This window comes from Cucumis sativus, chromosome 2 (genome assembly GCF_000004075.3).
Source record: "Cucumis sativus cultivar 9930 chromosome 2, Cucumber_9930_V3, whole genome shotgun sequence".
NCBI classification, from domain to species: domain Eukaryota; kingdom Viridiplantae; phylum Streptophyta; class Magnoliopsida; order Cucurbitales; family Cucurbitaceae; genus Cucumis; species Cucumis sativus.
This window is the reverse complement of record NC_026656.2, coordinates 14,758,387-14,781,498: the sequence shown is the minus strand read 5'-3', so window position 1 is coordinate 14,781,498 and position 23,112 is coordinate 14,758,387. Positions and strand designations below refer to the sequence as shown.

At 28.2% G+C, this 23,112-nt stretch overlaps 1 protein-coding gene and 1 long non-coding RNA gene across 3 annotated transcripts; both read right to left on the bottom strand.

Annotated features, from left to right (window-relative positions):
- Positions 1–2,548: 2,548 nt before the first annotated feature.
- Positions 2,549–3,100, bottom strand: LOC116402218. The gene is made up of 2 exons (XR_004214675.1): positions 2,966–3,100; positions 2,549–2,883 (listed from the first exon to the last, which is right to left on the bottom strand). It is a non-coding gene; the product is annotated as an uncharacterized LOC116402218 (long non-coding RNA).
- Positions 3,101–14,508: 11,408 nt separating this feature from the next.
- Positions 14,509–17,257, bottom strand: WRKY53 (probable WRKY transcription factor 13). Of its 2 annotated transcripts, XM_004148407.3 has the most exons (4): positions 16,750–17,257; positions 16,334–16,570; positions 15,355–15,522; positions 14,509–14,990 (listed from the first exon to the last, which is right to left on the bottom strand). In XM_004148407.3, exons 1-4 carry the CDS (start codon positions 17,079–17,081, stop codon positions 14,987–14,989), a joined length of 741 nt encoding a protein of 246 aa, XP_004148455.1. In that variant the 5' UTR covers positions 17,082–17,257; the 3' UTR covers positions 14,509–14,986. The 2 variants fall into 2 exon arrangements, with proteins under 2 accessions (XP_004148455.1, NP_001292701.1); NM_001305772.1 differs by lacking the exon at positions 14,509–14,990 and having other exon boundaries at positions 15,352–15,522; positions 16,750–17,060.
- Positions 17,258–23,112: the final 5,855 nt, after the last annotated feature.

The window sequence follows — 23,112 nt, the reverse complement described above, 5'->3', positions numbered from 1 at the left end:
TCAATGTTTATTGAATAATATAAAATAATTATGAAGTAACATATTAAAACTAACTAGAATACATAGACGAGTGTTGCACATGTCAAGACCTTTTTTTTTTAAATTATCTATATTTTCTTTCTTTTGAAATTATATATATAAAGAAAATAATATTGCACTGAGGAACGTTCAACAATTTTAAAGAAAATAATGTTGCACTGAGGAACGTTCAACAATTTTAAAGAAACATAATACGACAATTAAAGAAAATATTAGTTTATTAAACTAATATATATTTTTAATACTGGAATAAGTAACCTCGTTATATACATCTTTTTGTTTTTTGTTTTTTGATAAATTTTCAACCTTTGAATTTAAAAGATGTTTTGTTGTTTTTATTGAGATTACTCTATATAAAGTGCAAATGCAACCTATAATTATTGTCTAAGTAAGAAGATAAATTTCAACGTATATAGTATTGTTTGCCTTTGAGTCTTTGTTAATAGTCATTGGAAAATTTAGCAGCACTAAAACCACAAAAACTAATCAAATTAAATTAATATATCGCACAATCTTAAATTTAAGTCTAGCATACAACATTATGAAATCAATACTTAGCATCAAAACTGATAAAACTCTATAAGTTTTTTAAACTAAAATTTGGATTTTGTGTTGATTATTGATAGAGTAAAAGAGTGAGAAAAAACTCTATAAAAATAAATTAATAAATCGCACAAAGTCTAACTTAGAATGTTGTAAAATCAATCATGAGCATCAAAATGAGAAAAATTTTATAAGTTTTTTTAGACTAAAGTTTGGATTTTATATATGTGTTGATTATTAACAAGATAAAAGAGAGTGAGGAAAAAGTATTGTATTGTGATGAGATTTTACGTAACTTAATTTATTAAATTATAAATATGAAACGTATGCTGTTGTTTTAATTACAATTACTTTCAACACTTCTAAAACTTCTTCACTTTTGTTTTATATCTTTCAACTTCCGTTAAAATTTCAAGTCTTTTTTAAAATGTTTCAAATCTTCTATTAGATTAATGTTAATTATCAAATTTGCAAATTGATCGTTGTGTATTAGTAACCATATAACAGTTAAAATAAAATTAAATAAACTACGGTAAATCTAACATTTGCTTACATGGTTTTTTATTTTAAAAAATTAATACTTGTCACGATGTGTTAGTAACAATAATTTAAATAAATAAATCTAAAATTCATCTAACATATCGTTTTTTATTCATCTAACACAATGTATTAGTAACAATAATTTAAATAAATGAATCAAATTAGCTCAAAAATGAAAATTTGATTTACTTACCAAATGGACTGCTATTTATAAAAAATGCAAATGCCACAGTAGATGTGTTAGTGTTTTTTTTGGTATATATAGATTAAATTGAGATTGAGTTCTCAATTTTAATTAATATTAAAATAAATTATTTAATTTTAAGACAAAAATTTAATTAATTAAATGACACGACTATCCGTACCAACCCGGATAAATACTTTATGTTTGGGTTGGGTTGGAGTTTATTATTGTATTCAATAAAATTTATTTGGGTTAAAGAAATATACCATCTAAAGAATTGGGTTGAGTCTTAAAAGTGCTTTAACCTAACCCAAACCGACACATAAATACTATCGTTGTGCCCACATCATACCTAGACCGAGCCAAAGTGCTTTCCAATAGTTCAATTCTTTTCGATTTTGCAGTCTGTCTTCGTTTTGCAGCACCAAAATCTCTTATAGTTGTTCAAGCCATGAATTTTGGCCATCAGTCGTCAACCTCCTTGAAATAATCCACAAGAATGAACAATCCCCTTGGATTGAATACGAAGAAAACCCACGAAAATTCATAATATGATCTATTCGAGAACAAAATTCATTCCTTCAACGTATGAGTTCCTTTAGCTCAACCCTACTAGTGGTTTCTTGGATTTTTGTATTGAAATTCACTCTGAAAAATGATAGAACTCATCCTTCGGAGAACACATTAGTTTGTTGGCTTGATTCAAAGGGTTCCATTATTTTAGTAATTATTTGCTATTTTTGTTTTTAAACATATATGTAACTAAGAGCCTAGACATAACACACATTGTTAGGACTAGGAGATTGCATGAAACTGATTAATGGTTATTTCTTATTATTAAATTGCATAAATAGCCTCCTTAGAATGTACGATACTTAGAATCTTTCTTATTTAAAATTTTGGTTATGATTTTAAAAATACCATCCTTACTTAACCTAAATTACTAAGTTACAATATCATGCAAAAAAGAAAAGAAAAGAAAAATTAGTAAAAATTATTTGATTGATCATGCTTGTTTCTTAATTTTGGCAAATAGAACTGATCACTATAAAAAAATTGCATGTCATTATATTTTTTGATCGTTTTCTACAAATGTATATGTACATTTTATGAAAATTATTAATTTGTAATATGAAGAGAGGTATCAAATGATCATATACTTTCATTTCCTATTTCATATATATATATATATTCAAATAAAGAGAAGTTAGATAGAGAATATCAAATAAATTAAACTACGTAAACGGTAGAAAATATCATTTCATATCATATATAGATAGATAATGTTTAGCATTCAAGCTTAGGTTTTTACTTTAACTTTCTCTATGAATAAAGGAAAATACAAAGAAGAAAACATATATAATTTCTTCCGATTCAAATTCCAAACAAACATACTCTAAAAACATTATTACCAATAGTTATTAGTAATTTTTGCTAGTTATGAATTGGATGGTTCTTCCTCGCCGGAGTATAATCCATTGTCACCAAGTCGTTTCCAATCACTCCGCTATGGTTTTTGACGTAAGGATCGTCGTCATTTCGACTCCTCCCTTCTACTAAACTCCTTGCTGAAGAACCTAAAACGTACAACAAGCAATAACAATAAGTTACTGTTCAATTCCTAAAAAATAATTGGAGAGCGAAATAAACAAGCAATACCTGTGGTTGTGATGAGAAGAAAAAAGAGAAAGATGAAGGCCAATAGCTGGAGAAGATTATTGCATGAAAATGCTAATGTCTTCTTAAGAACCATAATTTTTTGCAATATTAAAAAGCTAAAATTTGAGAGAGAATTTTTATTTGGGAAATTTCTCGAGAATTTTCCTTGTATATATAGACCTTGGAATTTTGTCTCTATGTATAATTTTTGTTTTTAGTTATTATTGAAACTAATAATTGCTATGCATAGGATTTTGATATAATTTTTTTAAAAAGTATTTTTAATCTTGTGTTGAGTAAATCAGAATTAGACTTTTAATAGAGATTCATCGTCTTTATATATATATATAAACAAAACAAACATTCAAATATATATAGATTTATGTCTATCAATTCATTTTAATGTATGTCAAAATTGGAAGGCAAGGTTAAAAGCATATAAATCTTAAAACCTAGAAATCTAAATTGAGTAAAGAAAGAAAATCAAAATTTAAAGACAAAATGTAATATTTTAAAAACTTCAAACTAAATAAAAATCAAACTCACTCAAAACCACTTTATTTAGAATAATTTACAAAAGAATATATATATATGTGATAGGTATATAATCATTATTTTTATATTTCTTTCACATGCATGAAATAAAATATAATTATAGAGAAGAGTAATATGAAGAGTATATCTCACCACCAACTTGACTCTACTGTTATTTAGATTGTGATGTGTCTGTAATGTGTTGTAATAATTATTATCACATATTATATAATGTGGTTGTTGTGTGTGTTTTCTATATGTAATATGAAAATAACTATAATGTTCCCTTCCTCTTTGGTTTTAAGCAAAAGAATGAAAGAAAAAATAGACAGTGTGACCCTTCTATACTACTTCATTTTTGGAGGTTTTTGATATAAGGTGTTGGTATATGAATGAACATGTAGAGACAACTAGGGAACAACTTCTTCAAGCATTTTGGATTCTTTATGGCACAAGAGGACTATATATTTTTCACCAAATTTTGTGTAGAATTTGTGTATGACATATTTAGCTATGATTTATTTATGATTATGAACCTTGGGTTCAAATAACTACACTATAATAAAATTGTGCTTTCTATAACTTGTGGATGTAGCTAACACATTAACTCGTGAATTTAATCGAGCAATTTCAAACTCAATCGTTGTGAGGTCTGCCATGGGTTGATCTCCAAGTCTTATCTTAGGGTTTTACTAGGTTTCTTCATGTGTCCTCTGAGGTCCGTCTAGACTCTCACCATGGGTCCTATAAGCTCTCCTAGATTCCTTATATGTTCTCTGAAATCTCATATATAGTTGCCACTCCATGAGTTCTTTGAGCTTCATTTGGCTCTTTTCATGGGTCCTCTAAGCTCTCCTAGACTTCTCATGGGTCATTTGATCGCTTGCTCGTGGATTCTTTAAATTCTCTTTCTCTCTCCTCATAGATACCTGATCTTAGCTCTTTTAAGCTCTCTCTTAGGTACGGGAGACTAGGGCTCCACTAGGTCTCTTATAGGTTTTTGATGATCCCTCCAAGCTCTCTTCATCGGTTCTCTAAGCTCCCCTAGACTCCTCGTAAGGTTTCTCTAAACTCCACTAGGCTCTCCCTATGGATTCATTGAGTTTTTGTAGGCTCCTTTGGATTCTCTTAGTTCTTTTAGACTCCTTTTAGGCTCACCTAATGGATTTTGTGAACTCTTTTAGGTTCCTTACCTATTCTCTTTTAGATCCTCTAAACTCACGTTTAACTCTGCTTTTTTGCTTTTCTTAATTATAACATTTTGACTGAAAATAAATATCTCAATCAATATAATTATTATTAAGATCATGAACTTATACAATTTGAACAAAATGCACCATCAAAACTCACAACTACCTTGAATAACAATTTTTTTTGTTTCTTTTCCATAAAAGAAATGAATGATTAGATATGGTTGAAAGAAATCTTAAACAGAAATAGGAAAAATGTGGGATAATTTAAGTGATTTTTCTTTTTAATTCAGTGGGTAACACGAGAGAATCAAATCTCAAATTGATATTACAAATTTTCAAAATTAATTCGTGCTATCCAGTTTGAGAGGAGATAAAAGGTATAATTTATAATGGACAGTAATTTTAAAAATAATAATTAAATATGTAGCAATATTTTAAAAAAAATTACCAATATAGAAAAGTTTGTTAGTTGATAAACTTGTATGACTTATCAGTAATATACCAATATTTACAGTACGGTGTATGTTGATAAAGTTTGACATATTTTATAATATATTTAATAATTTTGAATAATAGGTTATATGCATGATGTTGTAATAAATGAAAAGGGGATGCAACAAAAACATTAATGACTCTCAATACAAATTAAATAAAAAGATGGACATGAAGTTGAAAGAAGGGAGGGAAAAGGCAACCGACAAGAATGGGGACTAATTGAAGGCATTGCATGGAATTATATGAGTGTACGGAAGCAAAAGTGGGACGCACCCTTTTAAGACAGCTGCTAACATGGATTAAGTTTCAAAATACCGACATCCATATCATCCTAATAATTTTAATTTTCATAAAAGTTATTATAATTAGTTAATGAAATTTTGATTGTGACTTAATTAGATTATAACAAATCACCACCATCTTTAGTTAGTCATCGTTTATATTTCTATAAAGGTAAGACAACGTTAGATATACATTGTAAAATATTTATGTACTTATCAAAAGATAAATTTAGATAAGAAAATAAAAAGGGATGTTTATAAAATAATATCAAATATTGAAAAGGGTCTTTTGAAGTATAGAATAAAACAGTAAAATATTTTCACCTTCAAGAAAAATTTTGAAAACGAAAAAAGTCTATAAGCACACAATAAAAAATTTTAAAAATTTCTCGTGATTAACTGGCATCCAACGCTTATAATATATTTGAGAAACGATCGTTTAGATTTTGCTATCAAATCTAAATGATTTTTTAAAAGATTTTTTTGGATATGCGATCAAATGATTTTTTTCAAGATTTTTTTTTGTACAATATCGTTTAGATTTGATTGTTTAAATTAGGGTAGCAAAATCTCAACGATTTTTTTCAAGATTTTTTGGTACATGATCAATTATATTTGGAACACGATTATTTACATTTAGCAATCTAATATTCCAATGATTTTTTTTTCATGATCTTTCATATTTGGCACATGATCTTGAACTAAATGACAGTTTGAAAAAATATAGAAAAAATTATCGAAGGAAGAAAAAACGATAGAAAAGAAAAGAAAAAAATACAGAAGAAGAGAAAAAGACGCTATGGGAAGAAAAAGAAAAATTGCAGAAGAAAAAAATATGAAAAGGAAGAGCAAATGAAAATATTTTAAAAAAATTGCAGAAAAAGACAATGGAAAGAAAAAAATATTACAGAAGACAAAAAGTAAAAAGATCGCTAGCAGAAAAGAAGAGAAGAAAGACAATGATAATGATAAAGATCTAAACGATCATGTACTAAGATCATTTATATTTAGTACAACATTTTTTTACAAATATCGTTTAGACTTGATACACGATTGTTTATCAATATCAAATATCAAGATCTTTTATATTTAGTACATGATCTTGAACCAATATCGTTTAGATCTGGAAGAAGAAATATATGAGAGATGATGAAGATCGTTTATCAAAATGGAAATTTGAAGAAATGAAAAAAGAAAGAAAAAATAGAGATGGCGAAGAATGAAGAAATTCTAGAGGAGGAAATGAAACAATCATGGATAAGAACAAATAGAAATATGAAAAAGGATAAGAAAATAATAATATATGAAGAAGAGATTAATAAATCGCAATGAATAAGTAGAAAAAGAACGTTTCTAATATTATTATTGAAAGACATACATAAAATTTATGAAAATATTTTGATTTTGTTAGACGGATGCAAAATATTTGGATATTTTATTATATTTATAAAAATCAACTTTAACTATTTCCATAATAAACTTAACTTTAATTAGCCTAATTTTTTATTTTGGAGGCCGTCCTTGGAGTTATGCCAAAATTGATGAGTGTTATCAAGAATTGGATCCGAATTTTGAATTATGCATAAATCTCCTTTATATTTAATATTAGTTAGTTAAATTCGTTTAAGAGACAAACACCATTAATGCTTTTTGGGAAAGAATCATAAATTAGGTTAGTTGTTAATCAAAGACAACTTTTCAAGGTTTTAGTGATTTAAATTACATATTTATTAGCTTAGGTTCATTTAATTCAAATACCAACAAATTTGTTATGTCCGCTAGGATATATATATATATATCTATCTACGTGTGGCTAAGACATAATTAACCTTTACTTTTCCAATCAAATTAAACAAAATCTAATAAGGTTAACCATGAATGAGAAAATATTCACTGTCACTCACAAATTGAAAAAGTTTATGAAATTTATCTTTTTTTAAAAAAATAAAATCAGATTTACCTTTTTTGTCATCGTCTAATTTTTTTTCTCTTCTTTTCAACGATATTTTTTCTTTTCATCCTCTTTTTCTCTTTTTCTACAAATTTTTAAAAATATTTTTATTTGTCCTTCCTTTTCATATTCTTTTTTCTGTCGTTTTTCTTTTTCTTCACATCGTCTCTTTCTCTTGTTCGGTTCTTTTTTCTTTCTATCATTTTTTTCATTCTTCAGTCATTTTTTTTATTTTTTTTTTTTCAAACTGTTATTTGGTTCAATATCGCGTGTCAAATATAAAAAATCTTTGAGATATTAAATTGCCAAATGTAAACAATCGTATACAAAAATAACCAAATCAAATCTAAACAGTTGTGTTCCAAATCTAAATGACCATGTACCAAAAATTCTTTTAAAAAATCGTTGGCATTTGATTATTCTAATTTAAATGATCAAATCTAAATGATCGTTACAAAATCTAAACAATGGTGTGTCAAATATAAATGATCGCGTACAAAAAAATCATTTAGATTTTGCTACCCAAATTTAGACAACCAAATTTAAACGATCATGTGTTAAATCTAAATCATCGCGTACCAAAAAAAATATTGAAAAAAATCATCAAAATCTAAACGATCGTATAGGAAAAAATAATAAAACCTAAGCAATCGTTTTCCAAATATATTAAGCGCTAGAGACCAATTAATCACATGACTTTTTTGAAAATTTTCATGCTAAGCTTTTTCCGTTTTCGAAGTTGTTTGGTACGTTATAAATATTTTGTCACTTTGTTCTATTTTTTAAAAAAGATCTCAAATAATAATAATAATAAAATTTCAGACAACAAGAAATATATATGATATTTCTATATATATATATATTATATTTGATAATGCATGGTAGAGTTATCTTGTAATTGGAAATGAGAAAAGATTTCTATATGTAATTATGTAATTGTAATAATTTTTCACGTTGCGGAAATTTTCTTGTCTTTATGATTTTTTTTTCGATTTGAAGTTTTTATAGGTTAATTTTTGTGTTTCCTATTTTGTTGTTTCTTTTGTTATTTTTTTCCGCTTATATTCTTATGACTGTGGATGATCCAATTTAGATTACCTAAGGTAACGTCCTAAATTTAAGAGGAGATATAAATTAACCGATATTACATCCGAATGAAAGAGATCTCAAGAACATGAAAGTAAAGTTAAGAAATACATAAATGATTTAAAAGTTACTACGTATACCTACAATGTGCACCTAACTTTTCAATGGCTTGATCATAGAAAAACCAAAGTTAAGCATGCTTAGCTTGAAACAATTCTGTGTTGGGTGATTTCTTAAAAAAACTTTTTAAGACAAGTAAAGATGACGTTGTCAAGTCATAGTGGATGCAAAGGAATAATGTCGAAAATCCAAATTTCAAATCCTAGTTCGAATCTTGTGCCTGGGGCGTTACACCTAGGTTTACATGTTAGCAGGACAAAACTCAAAGATGGGTTGTGGGGGGGGGGGGGGGGGGGGGGGGGAAAGACACATCAATTTGAGTCACATTGGTTCCCAAGAGGGAAAGATGGGAAATTGTCCATGGCTTGAAGGACAAAATTAAAGATGAATAACTCAAGTTGTTGAATAATGACCATTTCATATAAACAAGGGCATAATCACATGATGTTGTGCCCTTTTGAGTCTCACAACTTCTCTCATTGGACAAAGATAGCTTTCTTGTGAGACATTATAATTTCTCTTCTTCTTCTAATACATGACTTTTGAATAAAAGGACATCACAACTCAATTTCCAAACAGACCATTCAATGAAAAGCTAGCCCACATCTCTACTTTTAGGTTTTTTCTAGGGCTTCCTATTTGTTTGGTCCCTAAATTTGAAAACATATTTTAACAAATTTGTTCTTGTGATATTTCGTGACTAATTAAGTTGGAAAACCGTAGACATATCTTTCTTTTTTTTTTTTTGTTTGGGTTTGAGTTTTTTCCACTTTTGTTTTTATAGTATACATGAAATGTTCTACAATTTATAACGATAAGTGATTTATTATATAGTTTGATTATAATAGGTTGTGTTTGAGGTGTATATATTATTTTAGTTTTAGTTATATGAGTTTGGTGTGTAAATTATTTTAATTTGATGAGAAAATAGTAAACATTATAGCAAATAATAAAAGAAATGATGAATCAATAGTAAAAACTATAGCAAGTAGTAAAACTAGCTAGTTTTGAAATATTATTTGTAGTAGCTAATTGGAGAGTTCTTAATAGCATTTACTCTCGCAAGAGGTGATTATTATAGTTTTAAATAGTCGTTGTCAGTCCTTTGTGTTTATGTTTTCAAAATAAATTAACATTTTCAATTACATGGTTTATAGTACATTATAGGTCGGTTGAATTTTGTTCGTTAAAATTAGAGACAAGCTACCATTCACCGTTATTAGTTTTTATGTTTGTCTAATACTCTTACTTGTTTTGATGAATTTTCAAAATTACAAGTGATAATTTCACATGAAATGAAATTGATCTTGTCGAAATTATAATAATAACAAGGTGTATTTTTAAATATAACCTAATGAATCAAAATATTTACAAAATATAACAAACTTAATTTCAGATTTTATCAACGATAGACTTCTATCAGGGTCTAGCACTATATTTGATAGATATTGATAGACTATTAGTGTTTATCATTGATAGAATATGATATTTTGCTACATTTTATAAATATTTTTAGCACGTTTATCATTTTCAATTATTTTTTTAATAATAATTGTTATTATTATTAAGATATTTTTATAAATTGGGTCATCACGAGATCCACTTCAATCTTAATTATTAGACTTAGATGTTAAAATAACCCTATTTTTATGTGATGTGCCACCAAATAATTTCAATGTGTTTATATTTTGTATTTTTCGAAAACACGTTTCTTAGAATGTAAATTTAAAAAAAAAACATTTGTCATCGACAAGAACAAGAGAGGTTCGAAAGGAAACCACAATAGGTTAGCATATGTGGGTCAAGTTAGGTGCACGTACTAGATTATCGAAACTAGCAAAGTCAAGATATTCTTAACACTTGCATCATCTCTCACCTTCTTTCCTTGAATAATAATCGTGCATTTTCTACCACAAATGTTTTTGCAAAGAGAGTACGTTTGAGTCTAGTAAAAATAACAAACCCACATTTGATTTTGTAATTTTTCCCTAGAGCACCCAAGTTTTGGGAGGGGTGCGGAGATAGGAAAATGTAGGTATGCCTATATCTCCACACGCGTGCCATTGGTTGGGCGAGGCAAGGAAAGATAAAATAATAATTTATTTTTGCTAAACCATTTTCTTATTGTAAACGTTTTTTTTTTTTTTTGTAAAATTAAACTTTCCAAAACCAAAACATTCCAAAATAAATGGGTTTTATTAAATCGGTTTTTCTTTTGCAAATATTTTTTTCACCGTTGGAGTCTCTTACCACTCACTATATATTTTCAGTCTCACACTTCTCACTTCTGAACTTGCACATAACAATTTTGTTCTCTTCCAAAAATTCCCTTTGAGTATTTTGAGCATTAGAGTGTGCCTTTTTTTGTGTTGTGAATTCGATTAGTTCTAGTCCAAAACTAATGAAAGAACAAGAATAATTTTATTATGAGAATAACAAGGCGATCAAAATCGTTTTTACAAAAAAGAGCAGAGCCACGAAACGTCTTAAAGAGAGCGAGATGTGCGACTCACCATCTTCTAACTAGTTTTTATTTTTGCAGTTTGCATTTTGCATTTTGACTGAGCGATTTGTTCAAGCGTTTTACCATTATGCATTTTGACCAAGCAACAGGTAGGAGACTTGACCAGAAAATGACTTGATCAGTATGCGAGCTAAATTGTTGATGTTTTGATCAATTGGAGAGGTGTTCACTTGGCGACTTAAACATTACGTGAGTTGACCAAAGAAGGGATTCTGACTAGGCGAGATACTAACACACTATATGAGATACAAGGCGTTAAGGCTAATCATCACTCCTTTTAGGCGAATTGCAACATAACATCATCCAAAGAGGAAGGTATGTTGAGGAGGCGAAGAGGTAGTGTAAAGAGTTGTCCAGATACACTTTGCATAAGGGCATTGCATAAAGATATGTTCAGCCGATTCACTATCATTTTTGCAAAGAGTACATCAAAATGGACTAAGAGCAATATAGAGAGAGAATAGCTGACACTTGTCACTTATGTTTACTCCTTTATGAAAAAGGCATCAAATCCAAGGAGAGCCAACGTTATATTTCGAGTTAATCAACAATTTCCAGAGACCATCAAGTTCAGTAAGATATCTCCAAATCCATTTGCAAAGAAGAGCATCATTAGTAACTTTAAGGTCGATGCGGAGACCCTCTTTGTCTTTTGGAAGAATCATGTAATGCCACCTCACAAGGTGAGAGCCCCCATTCTTCATAGGTCCTTCCCAAAGAAAATTTCTCAATGGACTTACAGATTGAGCTTAAAGGCCTTGTATACTAATAGATAGTATGTAGGAGAAGTTTGTAAGCGCTCATTTCGAATAAGGTAAGTCTACCCCCTTTTGATATGTGTGTATGCTACTAAGAGTCAAGGTTTTGGTCAACCTTCTCAAGGATGGGATCCCATAACTCCTTAAGAGTTCATTTTTCTACCAAGGGGCATGCTCAGACATATCAAAGGGAGAGATGTGTATTGGCAGCTCCAAATTTAACTTTAGATTTCAGCTTAGCGAATCTAGTTAGCATTGACATTGACATTGGGCAAAAACCAATTTCTATAAGTTAACCTTAAGGTCAAAGGCTGTCTCGAAGGGTTTGATGATGTAACACAGGTTTTGAAGATAATAAAGGATCAACCTCAGAGAAAAGGAGAAAATATATCATCAATAAAAAAGAAAAATGACAAATAATATCTAACCCATTTGGTTTTGCTAGAAAGCCCTTTATAAGGGAGTTGTTTTCACGTTCCTCAATAAAAGCTAGAGAGGTAGTCCATAGTTGTAATAAATAGAAAGGGGAAAAAAGGATCCACTTGGCTAATACCTCTCGAGGATTGGTGTTAGCACAAAAAGTTAAATGTGTTGTCTAGCTTCACTTTGTTCCGTGATTTTACGATCTTATTTGATTATATTATATATTTTGAGCAATTTGAGGGTAGAAATCAATGTTGATGTCAATTTGAAGATAAATCAAGCAAATACAAGGTCGTAAGGCATCATCCAAGGTAAGGAGCAAAGGAAAGAAGCCACTTTATGTTTTTGCCTTGCAGCACCACGACACCCTATATATGGTGCCATGTGTGACGCTGTAAGGTAGAGAAGTCTCGTAAGTTGCAAAAAGAATGCAGCGCCATGGTGCTCCAAACATATATATATTGTGCATGCGTCTCCTTCAGCATCACACTGCAACAGTTTTTAAGAGATGTTTTTCACTGTCAGGTCATATGTGTGTCTAATTCCAACCGTTCTAAGTTTTCTCTCTATAATATGAGTTTTTTCATTTTGTTTTAGTTCCCGAACATACTCTCATCATCCAACATGTGGATGAGAGGCTAAGATTGTTGGAGATGTTAAAAGTCTCACATTGGAAAAACCAAATAGACTCACACTCTATATAAGATAGATGGACTACTCATCTCATTGTCAATTGATTTTTAGATGAAACTCCATATTATCAAACATGGTATTAGAGTTCATTAAATCTAAACGGGTATTCGATCCAAGATAGGAGAACCCAAAGTTACAGCATCTTGAGGGGGCATGTTGGAGATGTTGAGAGTCTCATATTGGAAAAACCATGGAACCCATACTATCAATGGTTGTCACCACCATGACTAGACCAGACATGAAACGGTATGTTTTTCCACAAAAATAGCTCCTTAAATCTTTGTGCATGGTTTTTGTGACGTAGATTGGGGAGGGTATCCTGATACGAAGCTAAACATGCACCATTGAATTTTGTATCTTTCTTGAATCAAATTGCATCTCATGGACCTCCAAAAAGCAACCAATCGTTGCAAGATCAAGTTCTGAAGTTGAATATAGAGCAATGGCTTGGACGAGTTTGGAACTTATATATATTGTATCTGGGAGAACATTTTTTAATCGCTTAGCTAGAAGCTTTAATTTGTCTAGCTAAAATTTGCTAAAATTTTGTACAGGTTAGGTGGTGAGACTTAGCCTATAATCTGTCACCTTTTGACCCTCAATTCTTCTTGGGATCTAAGCTATGAAGGTAACATTCATCACCCTGGAACATGTTCATGATGTCATGGCGAAAAATGTTCCAAAACTTTCTAAATAAACTCCATGGTGAATGCATCATCCGGGCCTGGGGTTTTATTATTGTCCATGGCCTTGATAAAATCCAAAACTTCAGATTCCATGAAAAGAATGGTGAGAGAATCGACAAGGTTTCCAGTAATGTTCCTCCAACTAAGGCTGCGAATCATCCACTAAGTTTAATATTTTTCTTTGTAAGAAATATACGTTTTATAGTTCTTTTTATCCAAAGAATACATGGATTAACAGAATATTAGAGAAATTGTAAAAGATCTGTAAAAATTTACTTCTCATTTTTTACCCCCTCATTGTCAAATATAAAAAGCTAAAGTAACAGTATCTGTCCACTGTTCATTTTCCTTTCATATTAACTAAAAATAACAGAATTACAATTATAAAACACCTCTTAAATATTAAAAAAAAGTGGCTACATAATTAAAGAAATTTCGGATATATGAATATCATCAACACTTTCTAAATACATTATAGATGGACGAGTTTGGAACTTATATATATTCAACAATACTGACCTTAAATACTATATGTTCATGTGAATGGGTCATAAAATAACATTCGTTTTCTTCAAAAGAAAAATCATTCGTTATTTATGCATAGCAAAATAAAATACATGCATATAAAACTAGAAACCTATGTTGTTTGATCCAAAATTAAATAATTTAATTAAAGTACTAAGATTTGGTGTCATTTCTTTTTCTTCTGATGCAGACGAAGTTTTATATATATATAAAAGTAAAAAGTGATGCTTTAAAATATGAGAACCCTTGTGAGAATCTCCAGAAAAAAAGCATCTTTGCATTACCGACTCGTAAAGTTAGATAACCCTCAATTTCCTTGAAAGGAAAACTACAAGCTAAGTTATTTACGTATAATAAAGATATATATAACAATAGGAATCCATGTTGTTTGATGGAAACTCCAAAATACTCGATTTAGTTTCTTTTTGTTTTTCTTCTTTTTTTTCTTTTTTTTCCTCTCATTTGATAGGTAAAGAAACATAATGCAGTTAAATGAAAAGAAAGAAAGAAAAGAGCACACACACATGACTAAGGTTCATTTCCATCTCTTTTCCCTACATTACAAACACAAGAAGGGAATAAAAGAGATGGACAAAAGAACCAAAGTCATTACAACAAAGTTACCCTGCTAACATACCCAAAAACTAAAATACACTAACTAGAAACACAAACAAAATAATACAAACAAATATTCAGATAGGCCCATCAATAACCCTATTGGCTTCCTTTTCCCCCTCTCTTTTGCTTCATTATTACCTGCAATAATAAAAGCAACTATTGATTCAATCTAAAACATGTAAAATGACCCCCCACCCCAAATAAAAAATCCAAATTTTCATCCACGCATTTATTGCAATATTATTCTTCCCATTATTTCCACAAAACACAAAATTCAAAATAGTTTCATATAGATCCAAGATCAAACTCAACTTAAACCCAAAACTTTATCAATTACCCACTTTACTCCATCGTTAGGCATATCTAATTTCCAATACAGTAAGAGAATTAAAAAACACACACACATATATATATTAAATAATATAATGCATGTCGTATTTTATGAGTAATGATTTTCAAAGAAAAATTTTTAGAATGAGAGAGAGAGAGAGAAAGAGGGTACCAAAAGAAATTATTGAGATGGGTTTGAGCTTCAGAATCTTCAGAATCATGGGAAGGAGAATGAACATGTCTGCCTTCATAAGTTGTAATCACCATTCTTGGATCCTCAGCTAATCTCTCTACTCTTTTCTTAACCCTACAATGATCTTGTGTACAACGATAATAACTTCTGCATTCATGAAGAAAATACATAAATAAATAAACTTGCGTTGTTATTATAAGTAATTACATATATGCATTATGTTTATTATAACTAGGAATGTTGTGAATCCGTTATCTAGCATACTAAATGACACAAGGTGCGCTTTCAATCTATTCCAACTAGGCTGCATACACATGTATGTTTGTTATAAATTTTTTGCTTTAGAATTGTTAAAGTGAGTTTGACTTTATCCTATTCCCATGAACATCATCCTCAAAAGTTAGAGATCAATCCCCACCCAATTATTGTACTAAAAAAAGAGAGAATTTAGTTTTAGGTTGAGAGGGGTGCGTTCCTAATAAATTGATTTCTTTCTCTATTTATAGAAGTTATTAACACATTGTATTATAAATTTGTGTGTGTCCATCTTTTGTGCTACATATATCTACATTTTCTCTCTTTTTCTTCATATGAAGATTTCACATTGATATTCATATATATGAATATATGTTAAGGAAAAGAAAATTAAAGATGAATGAGGTTCATGATTACTTGTTTAGTTTTGATATATGATCTCCTTTCTCTTTTTGATGTATTTGAAAGCCTATAATTACTTCTTTCTGCCCCCCATCTCAGAAATAATGATGACCAAAACATCAAAATTTTGAATCTTATAGAAAGAGAAAAAAAAAAAGAATCAAATCTCAAATATATTTACGCGTGAGAGAGAGACAGAGAGAGAGAGAGAGATTTTTGTACTGAAATCCAATCCAAATCCAAATCCAAAGATTGATTGAAAAAAAAAACAATAAATTGTAAAAGAAAAACATATATTTACCTGGGATGTTGTGTGTTTTTTACCACTTTCTGTCCATATTTTCTCCATTTGTAACCATCATCAAGAACATCAACATCGCTCATGGTCTTGAATGAGAATCTTGGTTCTCTCACTTTTCTTCTTCCTTTCATTTTCTTCATCTTCATTTTTGATACTCCCAATTGATTATTATAATTCTCATTATTATTTGATCTCTTCCCATTCATCAATAACCTTTCTCCAATTTCTCCCCATGGCCTTCAACACACACAAAATCATTTCATTAATTTCCAAAATTAAAAATTAAAAACCCTTTTTCAGGAGAAAAAAAAAACTTTTTGAACAATTCATAGAGACAAAAAGGGGATTAGCAGTTGCACCGAGATATTGAAATATCTCAACTAGATTGAAAATTGAAAATTATATACTACACTCACCATAGATTTGGAGTGGATGTTTGCAAGGAAAGAAGATGTTGGGGTGCAAGTTCATAGGAAATGGAGGATTTGAGAGGCAAAATAGAAGAAGAAAGTAGGGTTTCTGAAAGATTATTGGAATTATTATTATTATTGGTATTGTTATTGGAAGTGGAGAAATTTGGAGGATCAAATGAAGGTGAAGGAGAATGGGTTTGAGGGATTGAAGGAAGTTGAAAAAAGGTTAAATTTGAAGGGAAATTGAAGAAACCCATTTGAGAATTTGGTGTCACTTCTTGATGATCTTCCAACAAAGCTTGTGGGTTCAACATAACTTGGGATTTTGAACCCATTTTTTTTTCTTCTCTTTTTGTCAAAGAAAAAAAAGATGAGCTTTTGGTTTGGCAATGGCTATGCCTTTTTTTCAAGAGGGTGGCTTTTGAAGGATGAGAAGAAAGAGAAAGAAAGTGATTTCTTTTTCAACTTTTTTGTGATTTTGAGTTGAAGTTGAAGAGAATAGAGTGACAAAAAGAATTTGGGGTTTGGCTATTTTATATATACGAGAATAGCCTAGATCCTTCCCTTTACGTATGCCAATACCAAAACTGCTTTCCCTTTTTCTTTTTCCTATGTTTTTCACTTTACTCTTATTGACTTGGTTAGAATTTTGAGGTAGAATAAAATGTTACAACTAACTAATAGATAATGATTAGGTGCGGTATAGATTACATCTACTTTAAAGATAAAATATGTATCTTCGCAATAATATAATATTGTTTATCTTAGATATATTTGTCTTTATAAATTTGATCTTGGTTTCACCTCATTAAAATTAGTCATTCTCTTTATAAATACATAATCATCACATTATTCTGATGTGAGATTGCATGTACAAACGCAAACTTGTAAATTTGGTCCTCAAATTTGAAGATGTTCATTTGGTTGTTTTTTTTTTTGTTGGTGATTATAGAAATTTGGTATATTAATTAATGGTTTAAGAATAGTATTATTCTGGTCCCTTGGATTTGAATGTACTCAACTAAATACTGGTGGTCAACCCATATATTGATGATTTTAGACTAAATCAAAGAAACAAAAATGGAAAGTTATTAAAGATCATTACGACTTATAATTAAATCCAAACAAAAAGGATTAAATATAATTGAAGCAAAGTTTAAAATAGAAAATTAATTTTTTAAATAGTTAAAACTTATAACTTCAATTTAATTTTTTAAATAGTTAAAACTTATAACTTCAACTATATATACTTAAACTCCCGACTAAGTTTATATAGTTGATGCTTTTAACTGATTGACACTGTAAAATAAATAGAATCTTTCAACGTTTAAAATGAATGTCTAGAGTTAAGAAGTCAAGAGAGATGGTATGTCCCAACAAACAATATACCACACCAAGAGTAAGCCACAACTCTTGATGCAGTATATATACGTTATAGTCTTTCAGTTGCTTTTTCGAATATTTTTTCCTTTTTTTTTTATAATATATCTATAATTAACATAAAAAAGAGAGTACTATTCGTTTATGTATGATTGATCGTGAAAACAATTTAATAAATAATCAACCCTAGTACATTTCTTTTTAAAATAATAATCAATAACCCTCGCTATATAGTATACATTGTTTATACAATGTTTATTGATAGTCAATGCACAAAAGAAAATGCCCATTGTTAGGCTTTAATCATTTAATTTACTAAAAATTCACACGTTTTTTTAATAATTGGGTTCTTGTTTTTTCTAGTTATTCTCCATCTTCACCTCCACATTTCATTGAACTAAAAAAGTATAAGAAAATTAACAATTCACATGAAAAAATTTGAACAAAAAGTAGGTCGTGATCTCACTTATATTTTTTGTTTTAGATATAAACATTAAGACAAAGGCAACAGTTTGGACAGATGAAGAAAGATATATATATATAGAACCAAAAAGCAAGATGGAGAAAAAGTAAAAAGAAAACATTCCTCCATTTCACTATTTAACAAGAAGAAAGAAACAAATAAAAAGAAGTAAGAAATTAGGAGACAGAAAGAATTAAGTAAAGAAAGTGAGAGAGAAATAGAATGTGAAGTAGTTGTGTTTCTTTTGAGAAAAGAAAATTAGGATTGAAAAAACGATAAAACTGAAGTTGATGCTTCGGATATATATTATTTGGAGGCTTATTCTCACACTGTTTTTCCAAACCCTCAAAAGCATAAAAATTCTGTCTCTTTATGCCTTAGTGGAAATTTCACTATTCAATTTGAAAGTCAACTATATACACCACACACAAACTCCACTTTAAAACACACACTCATCTCTTCTATCAATTTTTAATAATTTCTCATCTAAATTTCAATTTCTCTTCAATTTATGATTTTAAATCATTTTAAAACTAACGAGATTCCAAGTATTTGCATGTAGATATAACACAATATAATATACGAGTTTATATAGTGAAGTTTAATTTATAGATTCATCCTTCATATATATTTATATATGTTTAGTATAGGAATGAAATCCCGTACCGGATTAAGAAAGAGTATTTAAAAACCTATTTAAAAAATGTTCCATGAAAATATTTACAAATTTAATAAAAAAATATATATCTATAAATATAATAAAATTTTACTTTTGGTAAATGATAAATCATGATGGAGTATTTATTAGTATTTATATGCTAACAGTCTATCTAAATGTATTTATAAATAAGTTAGGTATATGAAAATATTAATAATAATTTCTTTAAAAAAAACTCTATATGTTTCATAGTGCACCAAATTTGTGTGCCCCAAATAATTGAACTTTCTTTATCTTTTTTCCCTCTCCTAAGTAAACTCTGTGTGGACTTCAATTGCCCAGCAGATAATGAGAGGAAACAGTTTATGGGCACCCCTCAAGGTCCCTACATCTCTTCTCAAATTCTTTAAACAAACCAATATATATATTTATATGAATTCATAGTTTATATATATATATATATGAGAGGAGGTTTATATATATATAGAGAAAAGTATACTATGTGTCAAAACCCTTGTTGGTTGCTGCATAGAAATATATAATTTTATAAAATTGCTTCAATAGTATGTTATAGTAAGGTTATGAAGTACATTTTGCAGCATAATATACCTAATATAAAGTATATTAGTAACATATTGTATCACTATATTATTGACAATGTTTATTGCTAATATACTAATATAACACATAATTAATTAATTGGTTAAAAATATCATGTTAATTTTTTCCCAATTTCCCAAAAAAGAATATACATGATTTTATCTTTCTATTGCATGCTATTCAATTTTATTTTAGCCTCCGATTAGGTTTAAATTTAGTTTGGTACATTTCATCAATATTAAAAAAATAATTTTTGAAGTTAATCCTTATTGAAATTATTGGTTAAAAATAATAAGGACTTAGAAAGTCAATTGGTTAAAGAAAGAGAAGAATTGTAGAGTCGGTTTGAAAAATATTCAAATTGAAAATTTTCACAAAATTATATACTAACTTTTACACATCAACAATTGAGATCAGTTTAAAAATATTTACTAAACTGACCATAGTTTGTTCGATCGATCGATGATCAGTCCAATATGACAAAATATATTTTCAAATTTTTTTCACTTTTGAAAAACAACTTTCATGTGACAAGTTTTAATAATATATATGTAGAAAATTTTATATTCTAAAGAAGAAGAAAAAAACATTTTGTTTGTCAATGTGAAGGTAGTTCTAAAGTTGTATTAGTGCTTTGAAGAATCATTTCTTTCTCATTTGTAATGTACTATTATCAAAAGAAATATGTTTCTTTTTCTCAAGATTGCAATTGAGTATTTTACAAAAATCATAATTATATCTTCTATGCTAGGAAATCACTATATATATATATATATATATTATAAAAATAAGTTATGAGCTTAAGACAAAACTTAGAGAGAAGGCAAAAGTCTAACAAATGAAAAAAAATTACCTATTAAATAGAAATTACAATTCTCTATAAAGTAATTGGAAGACTTTTCTTTAGTCTTTCTCTTTTGTCCATTATTTTTATCAAAACTTTTCTCTACCTTCTTTTTTTTATATACTTTTTATTTATCAATCTAATTAAAATATTAGAATATTTTTACGTTTCTTAATTTTTATTATATTGTAAAAAAAATTACAAAACAAAATACTACTAATAAAAAAAATATTTCAATCAAAATGATATTTTCATTAATATCTAGTTTGATAATGTTAAAGAATATTGAAATATTTTATATATTTAATTACAATAACTATAGTTTAATGTCCAATTTATTTTGTAGGGTTTCTTTAGAGGCAATAGATAGAAATTAAATGTGAAATATATAGATAGGCAATGATGATGAATCTTGGGTGCAAATCTCATCTCCCTCTGCTTCACCAGTGAAGTTATATATCATTATGATTGATATATAAAAAAGATTGTCCCAATCCCTATTTGACTTTTTTGTTTTTTTTTCTTTTCTTTCTTTTGGTATAAAAAATAAAAAGTTCTTTACCTTTTGCCTACCCTAAATTCTTTTCTTTTCTTTTCTTTTCTTTTTCTTTTCCTATTTCTTTTTCTTTTTCTTTTTATTTCACTTTTTTTTTTTTTTACTTCCTCAAACCCACCCCCACATCCACCCACCATTTCTCAATTTTCAAACCAAACCCATATAACATTATTATCTGTTTTGGTGCATTACTACTTTTCATATGTTCATTTTCAATATTATTGCTAAAAGTATATAATTGCCTAGTATAATATTTAAATAATAATTTTCACATAATTCACACATAATTATGAAAATGATTATTCCCATTGATAGAACAAAAAGCTCTAATATATATAGTTGTAAAGGGTATCCCAAAACATGATGCTCTTCAAAATGATTAGTAATAATTTCAAGCCAAAAAAAGAGGAGAAATTGCCATCTTTTAAGCAAAATGATCTTTTCAAGCCTATGATCAATCCAATTAGCATGTAATAAAAGCTATACTTTTATAGCAATTGAATTAGATCAAATCAATTAATAGTAATTAGCAATTCAACCATCAACTTAATTTATTACTCTTTTTGAAGTTTTGAAAATTTAAATTTTAGGTAATTGCAATAGAAAGTACTTTTAATCTATCAATAATAGACTATATTCTTAATATAGACATGCTCTTATCTTATTCGTAATGATATGGTCTTTACAAGAACTCTAAGTAAATCTAAAATTTGCTATATTTAAATATCTTTATTTTTTTTTGTATTATATATATAAATATTATGATAAATATTGTATTTGTCATTGTATTGCCTTTAAATTTCTCCTTCAAAAAATTAAAATTTTAGTTCCTACATTTTCTGTGAGAGGGATTAGAGTTTTAAATTTCTTCACCAACACTTTAAAGTAATTAAATTACATTTATATTTAAAAAATTGTTTATGATAATATATATATAAATTAGAATTTTTCATACATCAACTAATTGTATTTGTTAGGCATGATAATGTAATATCTTAGGTTGAAAGTTAACTTTGTCATTTCACCCTTTTTCATCTTTTTCTTAGTTGATCTACTGCCATCCTAGTAGGCTTGAGATGGATATCTGATTTGAATAACTATATTAATCTTTATAACAAGACACATGAATTACTTCTTAATATTACAATTAATTTAGAGATAGAAGTCTTTGTTTATGAAACGTATGTACGTTAAAATACTTGTTTTAAGAGATTCAAACTTTGAACTTTGAAGAGATCAGATACTTTATAATTGAGCTATACTCACTTTAATAAAAAAAATTAAATAATATATTAGCAAAAAATGATAAAACTTGATTTTAATTGTGTGTCATTAATTTTAAATATTGTTTTAATCTCTGTACTACTTAAAAAAAAATCATAGATTTAATATTTATACTAAAATACTTTTGCTATTATTAGCATTTTTACTCAAAATTTGGAAACATATTCTCATATTGTATTTACTCGTGAAACTATTATTATTATTTAGTGAATTCCAATTAAAAAATTAACTAAGAATGACTAATTTAATATTTATTAAAATATATCGACTAAAATTGAAAATTAGAAAATACAATGACTAAACTTGAAGAAAATTCGAAATCGATAAACTTAAAAATATCCTTAAAAAGAACAAACAATATCTCATAATTACATATATTTTCAAATATAGCAAAAATAAACTAAACTATTTACAAAATATAGTAAAATTTTAGATCTATCATTCTTGTCTATACGTGATATAAATAGACTTCTCGAAATCTATCATTCTTGTCTATATGTGATATAAATAGACTTCTCGAAATCTATTAACATCTATCGTCGCAAGAATCTCAAAATTTTCTATGTTTTATATATATATAT

Bases quoted from the DNA above. Each gene is read 5' to 3' on its own strand.
- WRKY53 (XM_004148407.3), bottom strand. From the start codon at position 17,081: ATGGGTTCAAAATCCCAAGTTATGTTGAACCCACAAGCTTTGTTGGAA. The intron at 16,571-16,749 runs GTGAGTGTAGTA...TGTGTGTTGAAG, and splicing joins ACATCCACTCCAAATCTATG to GCCATGGGGAGAAATTGGAG. The intron at 15,523-16,333 runs GTAAATATATGT...TCATGAATGCAG, and splicing joins AAAAACACACAACATCCCAG to AAGTTATTATCGTTGTACAC.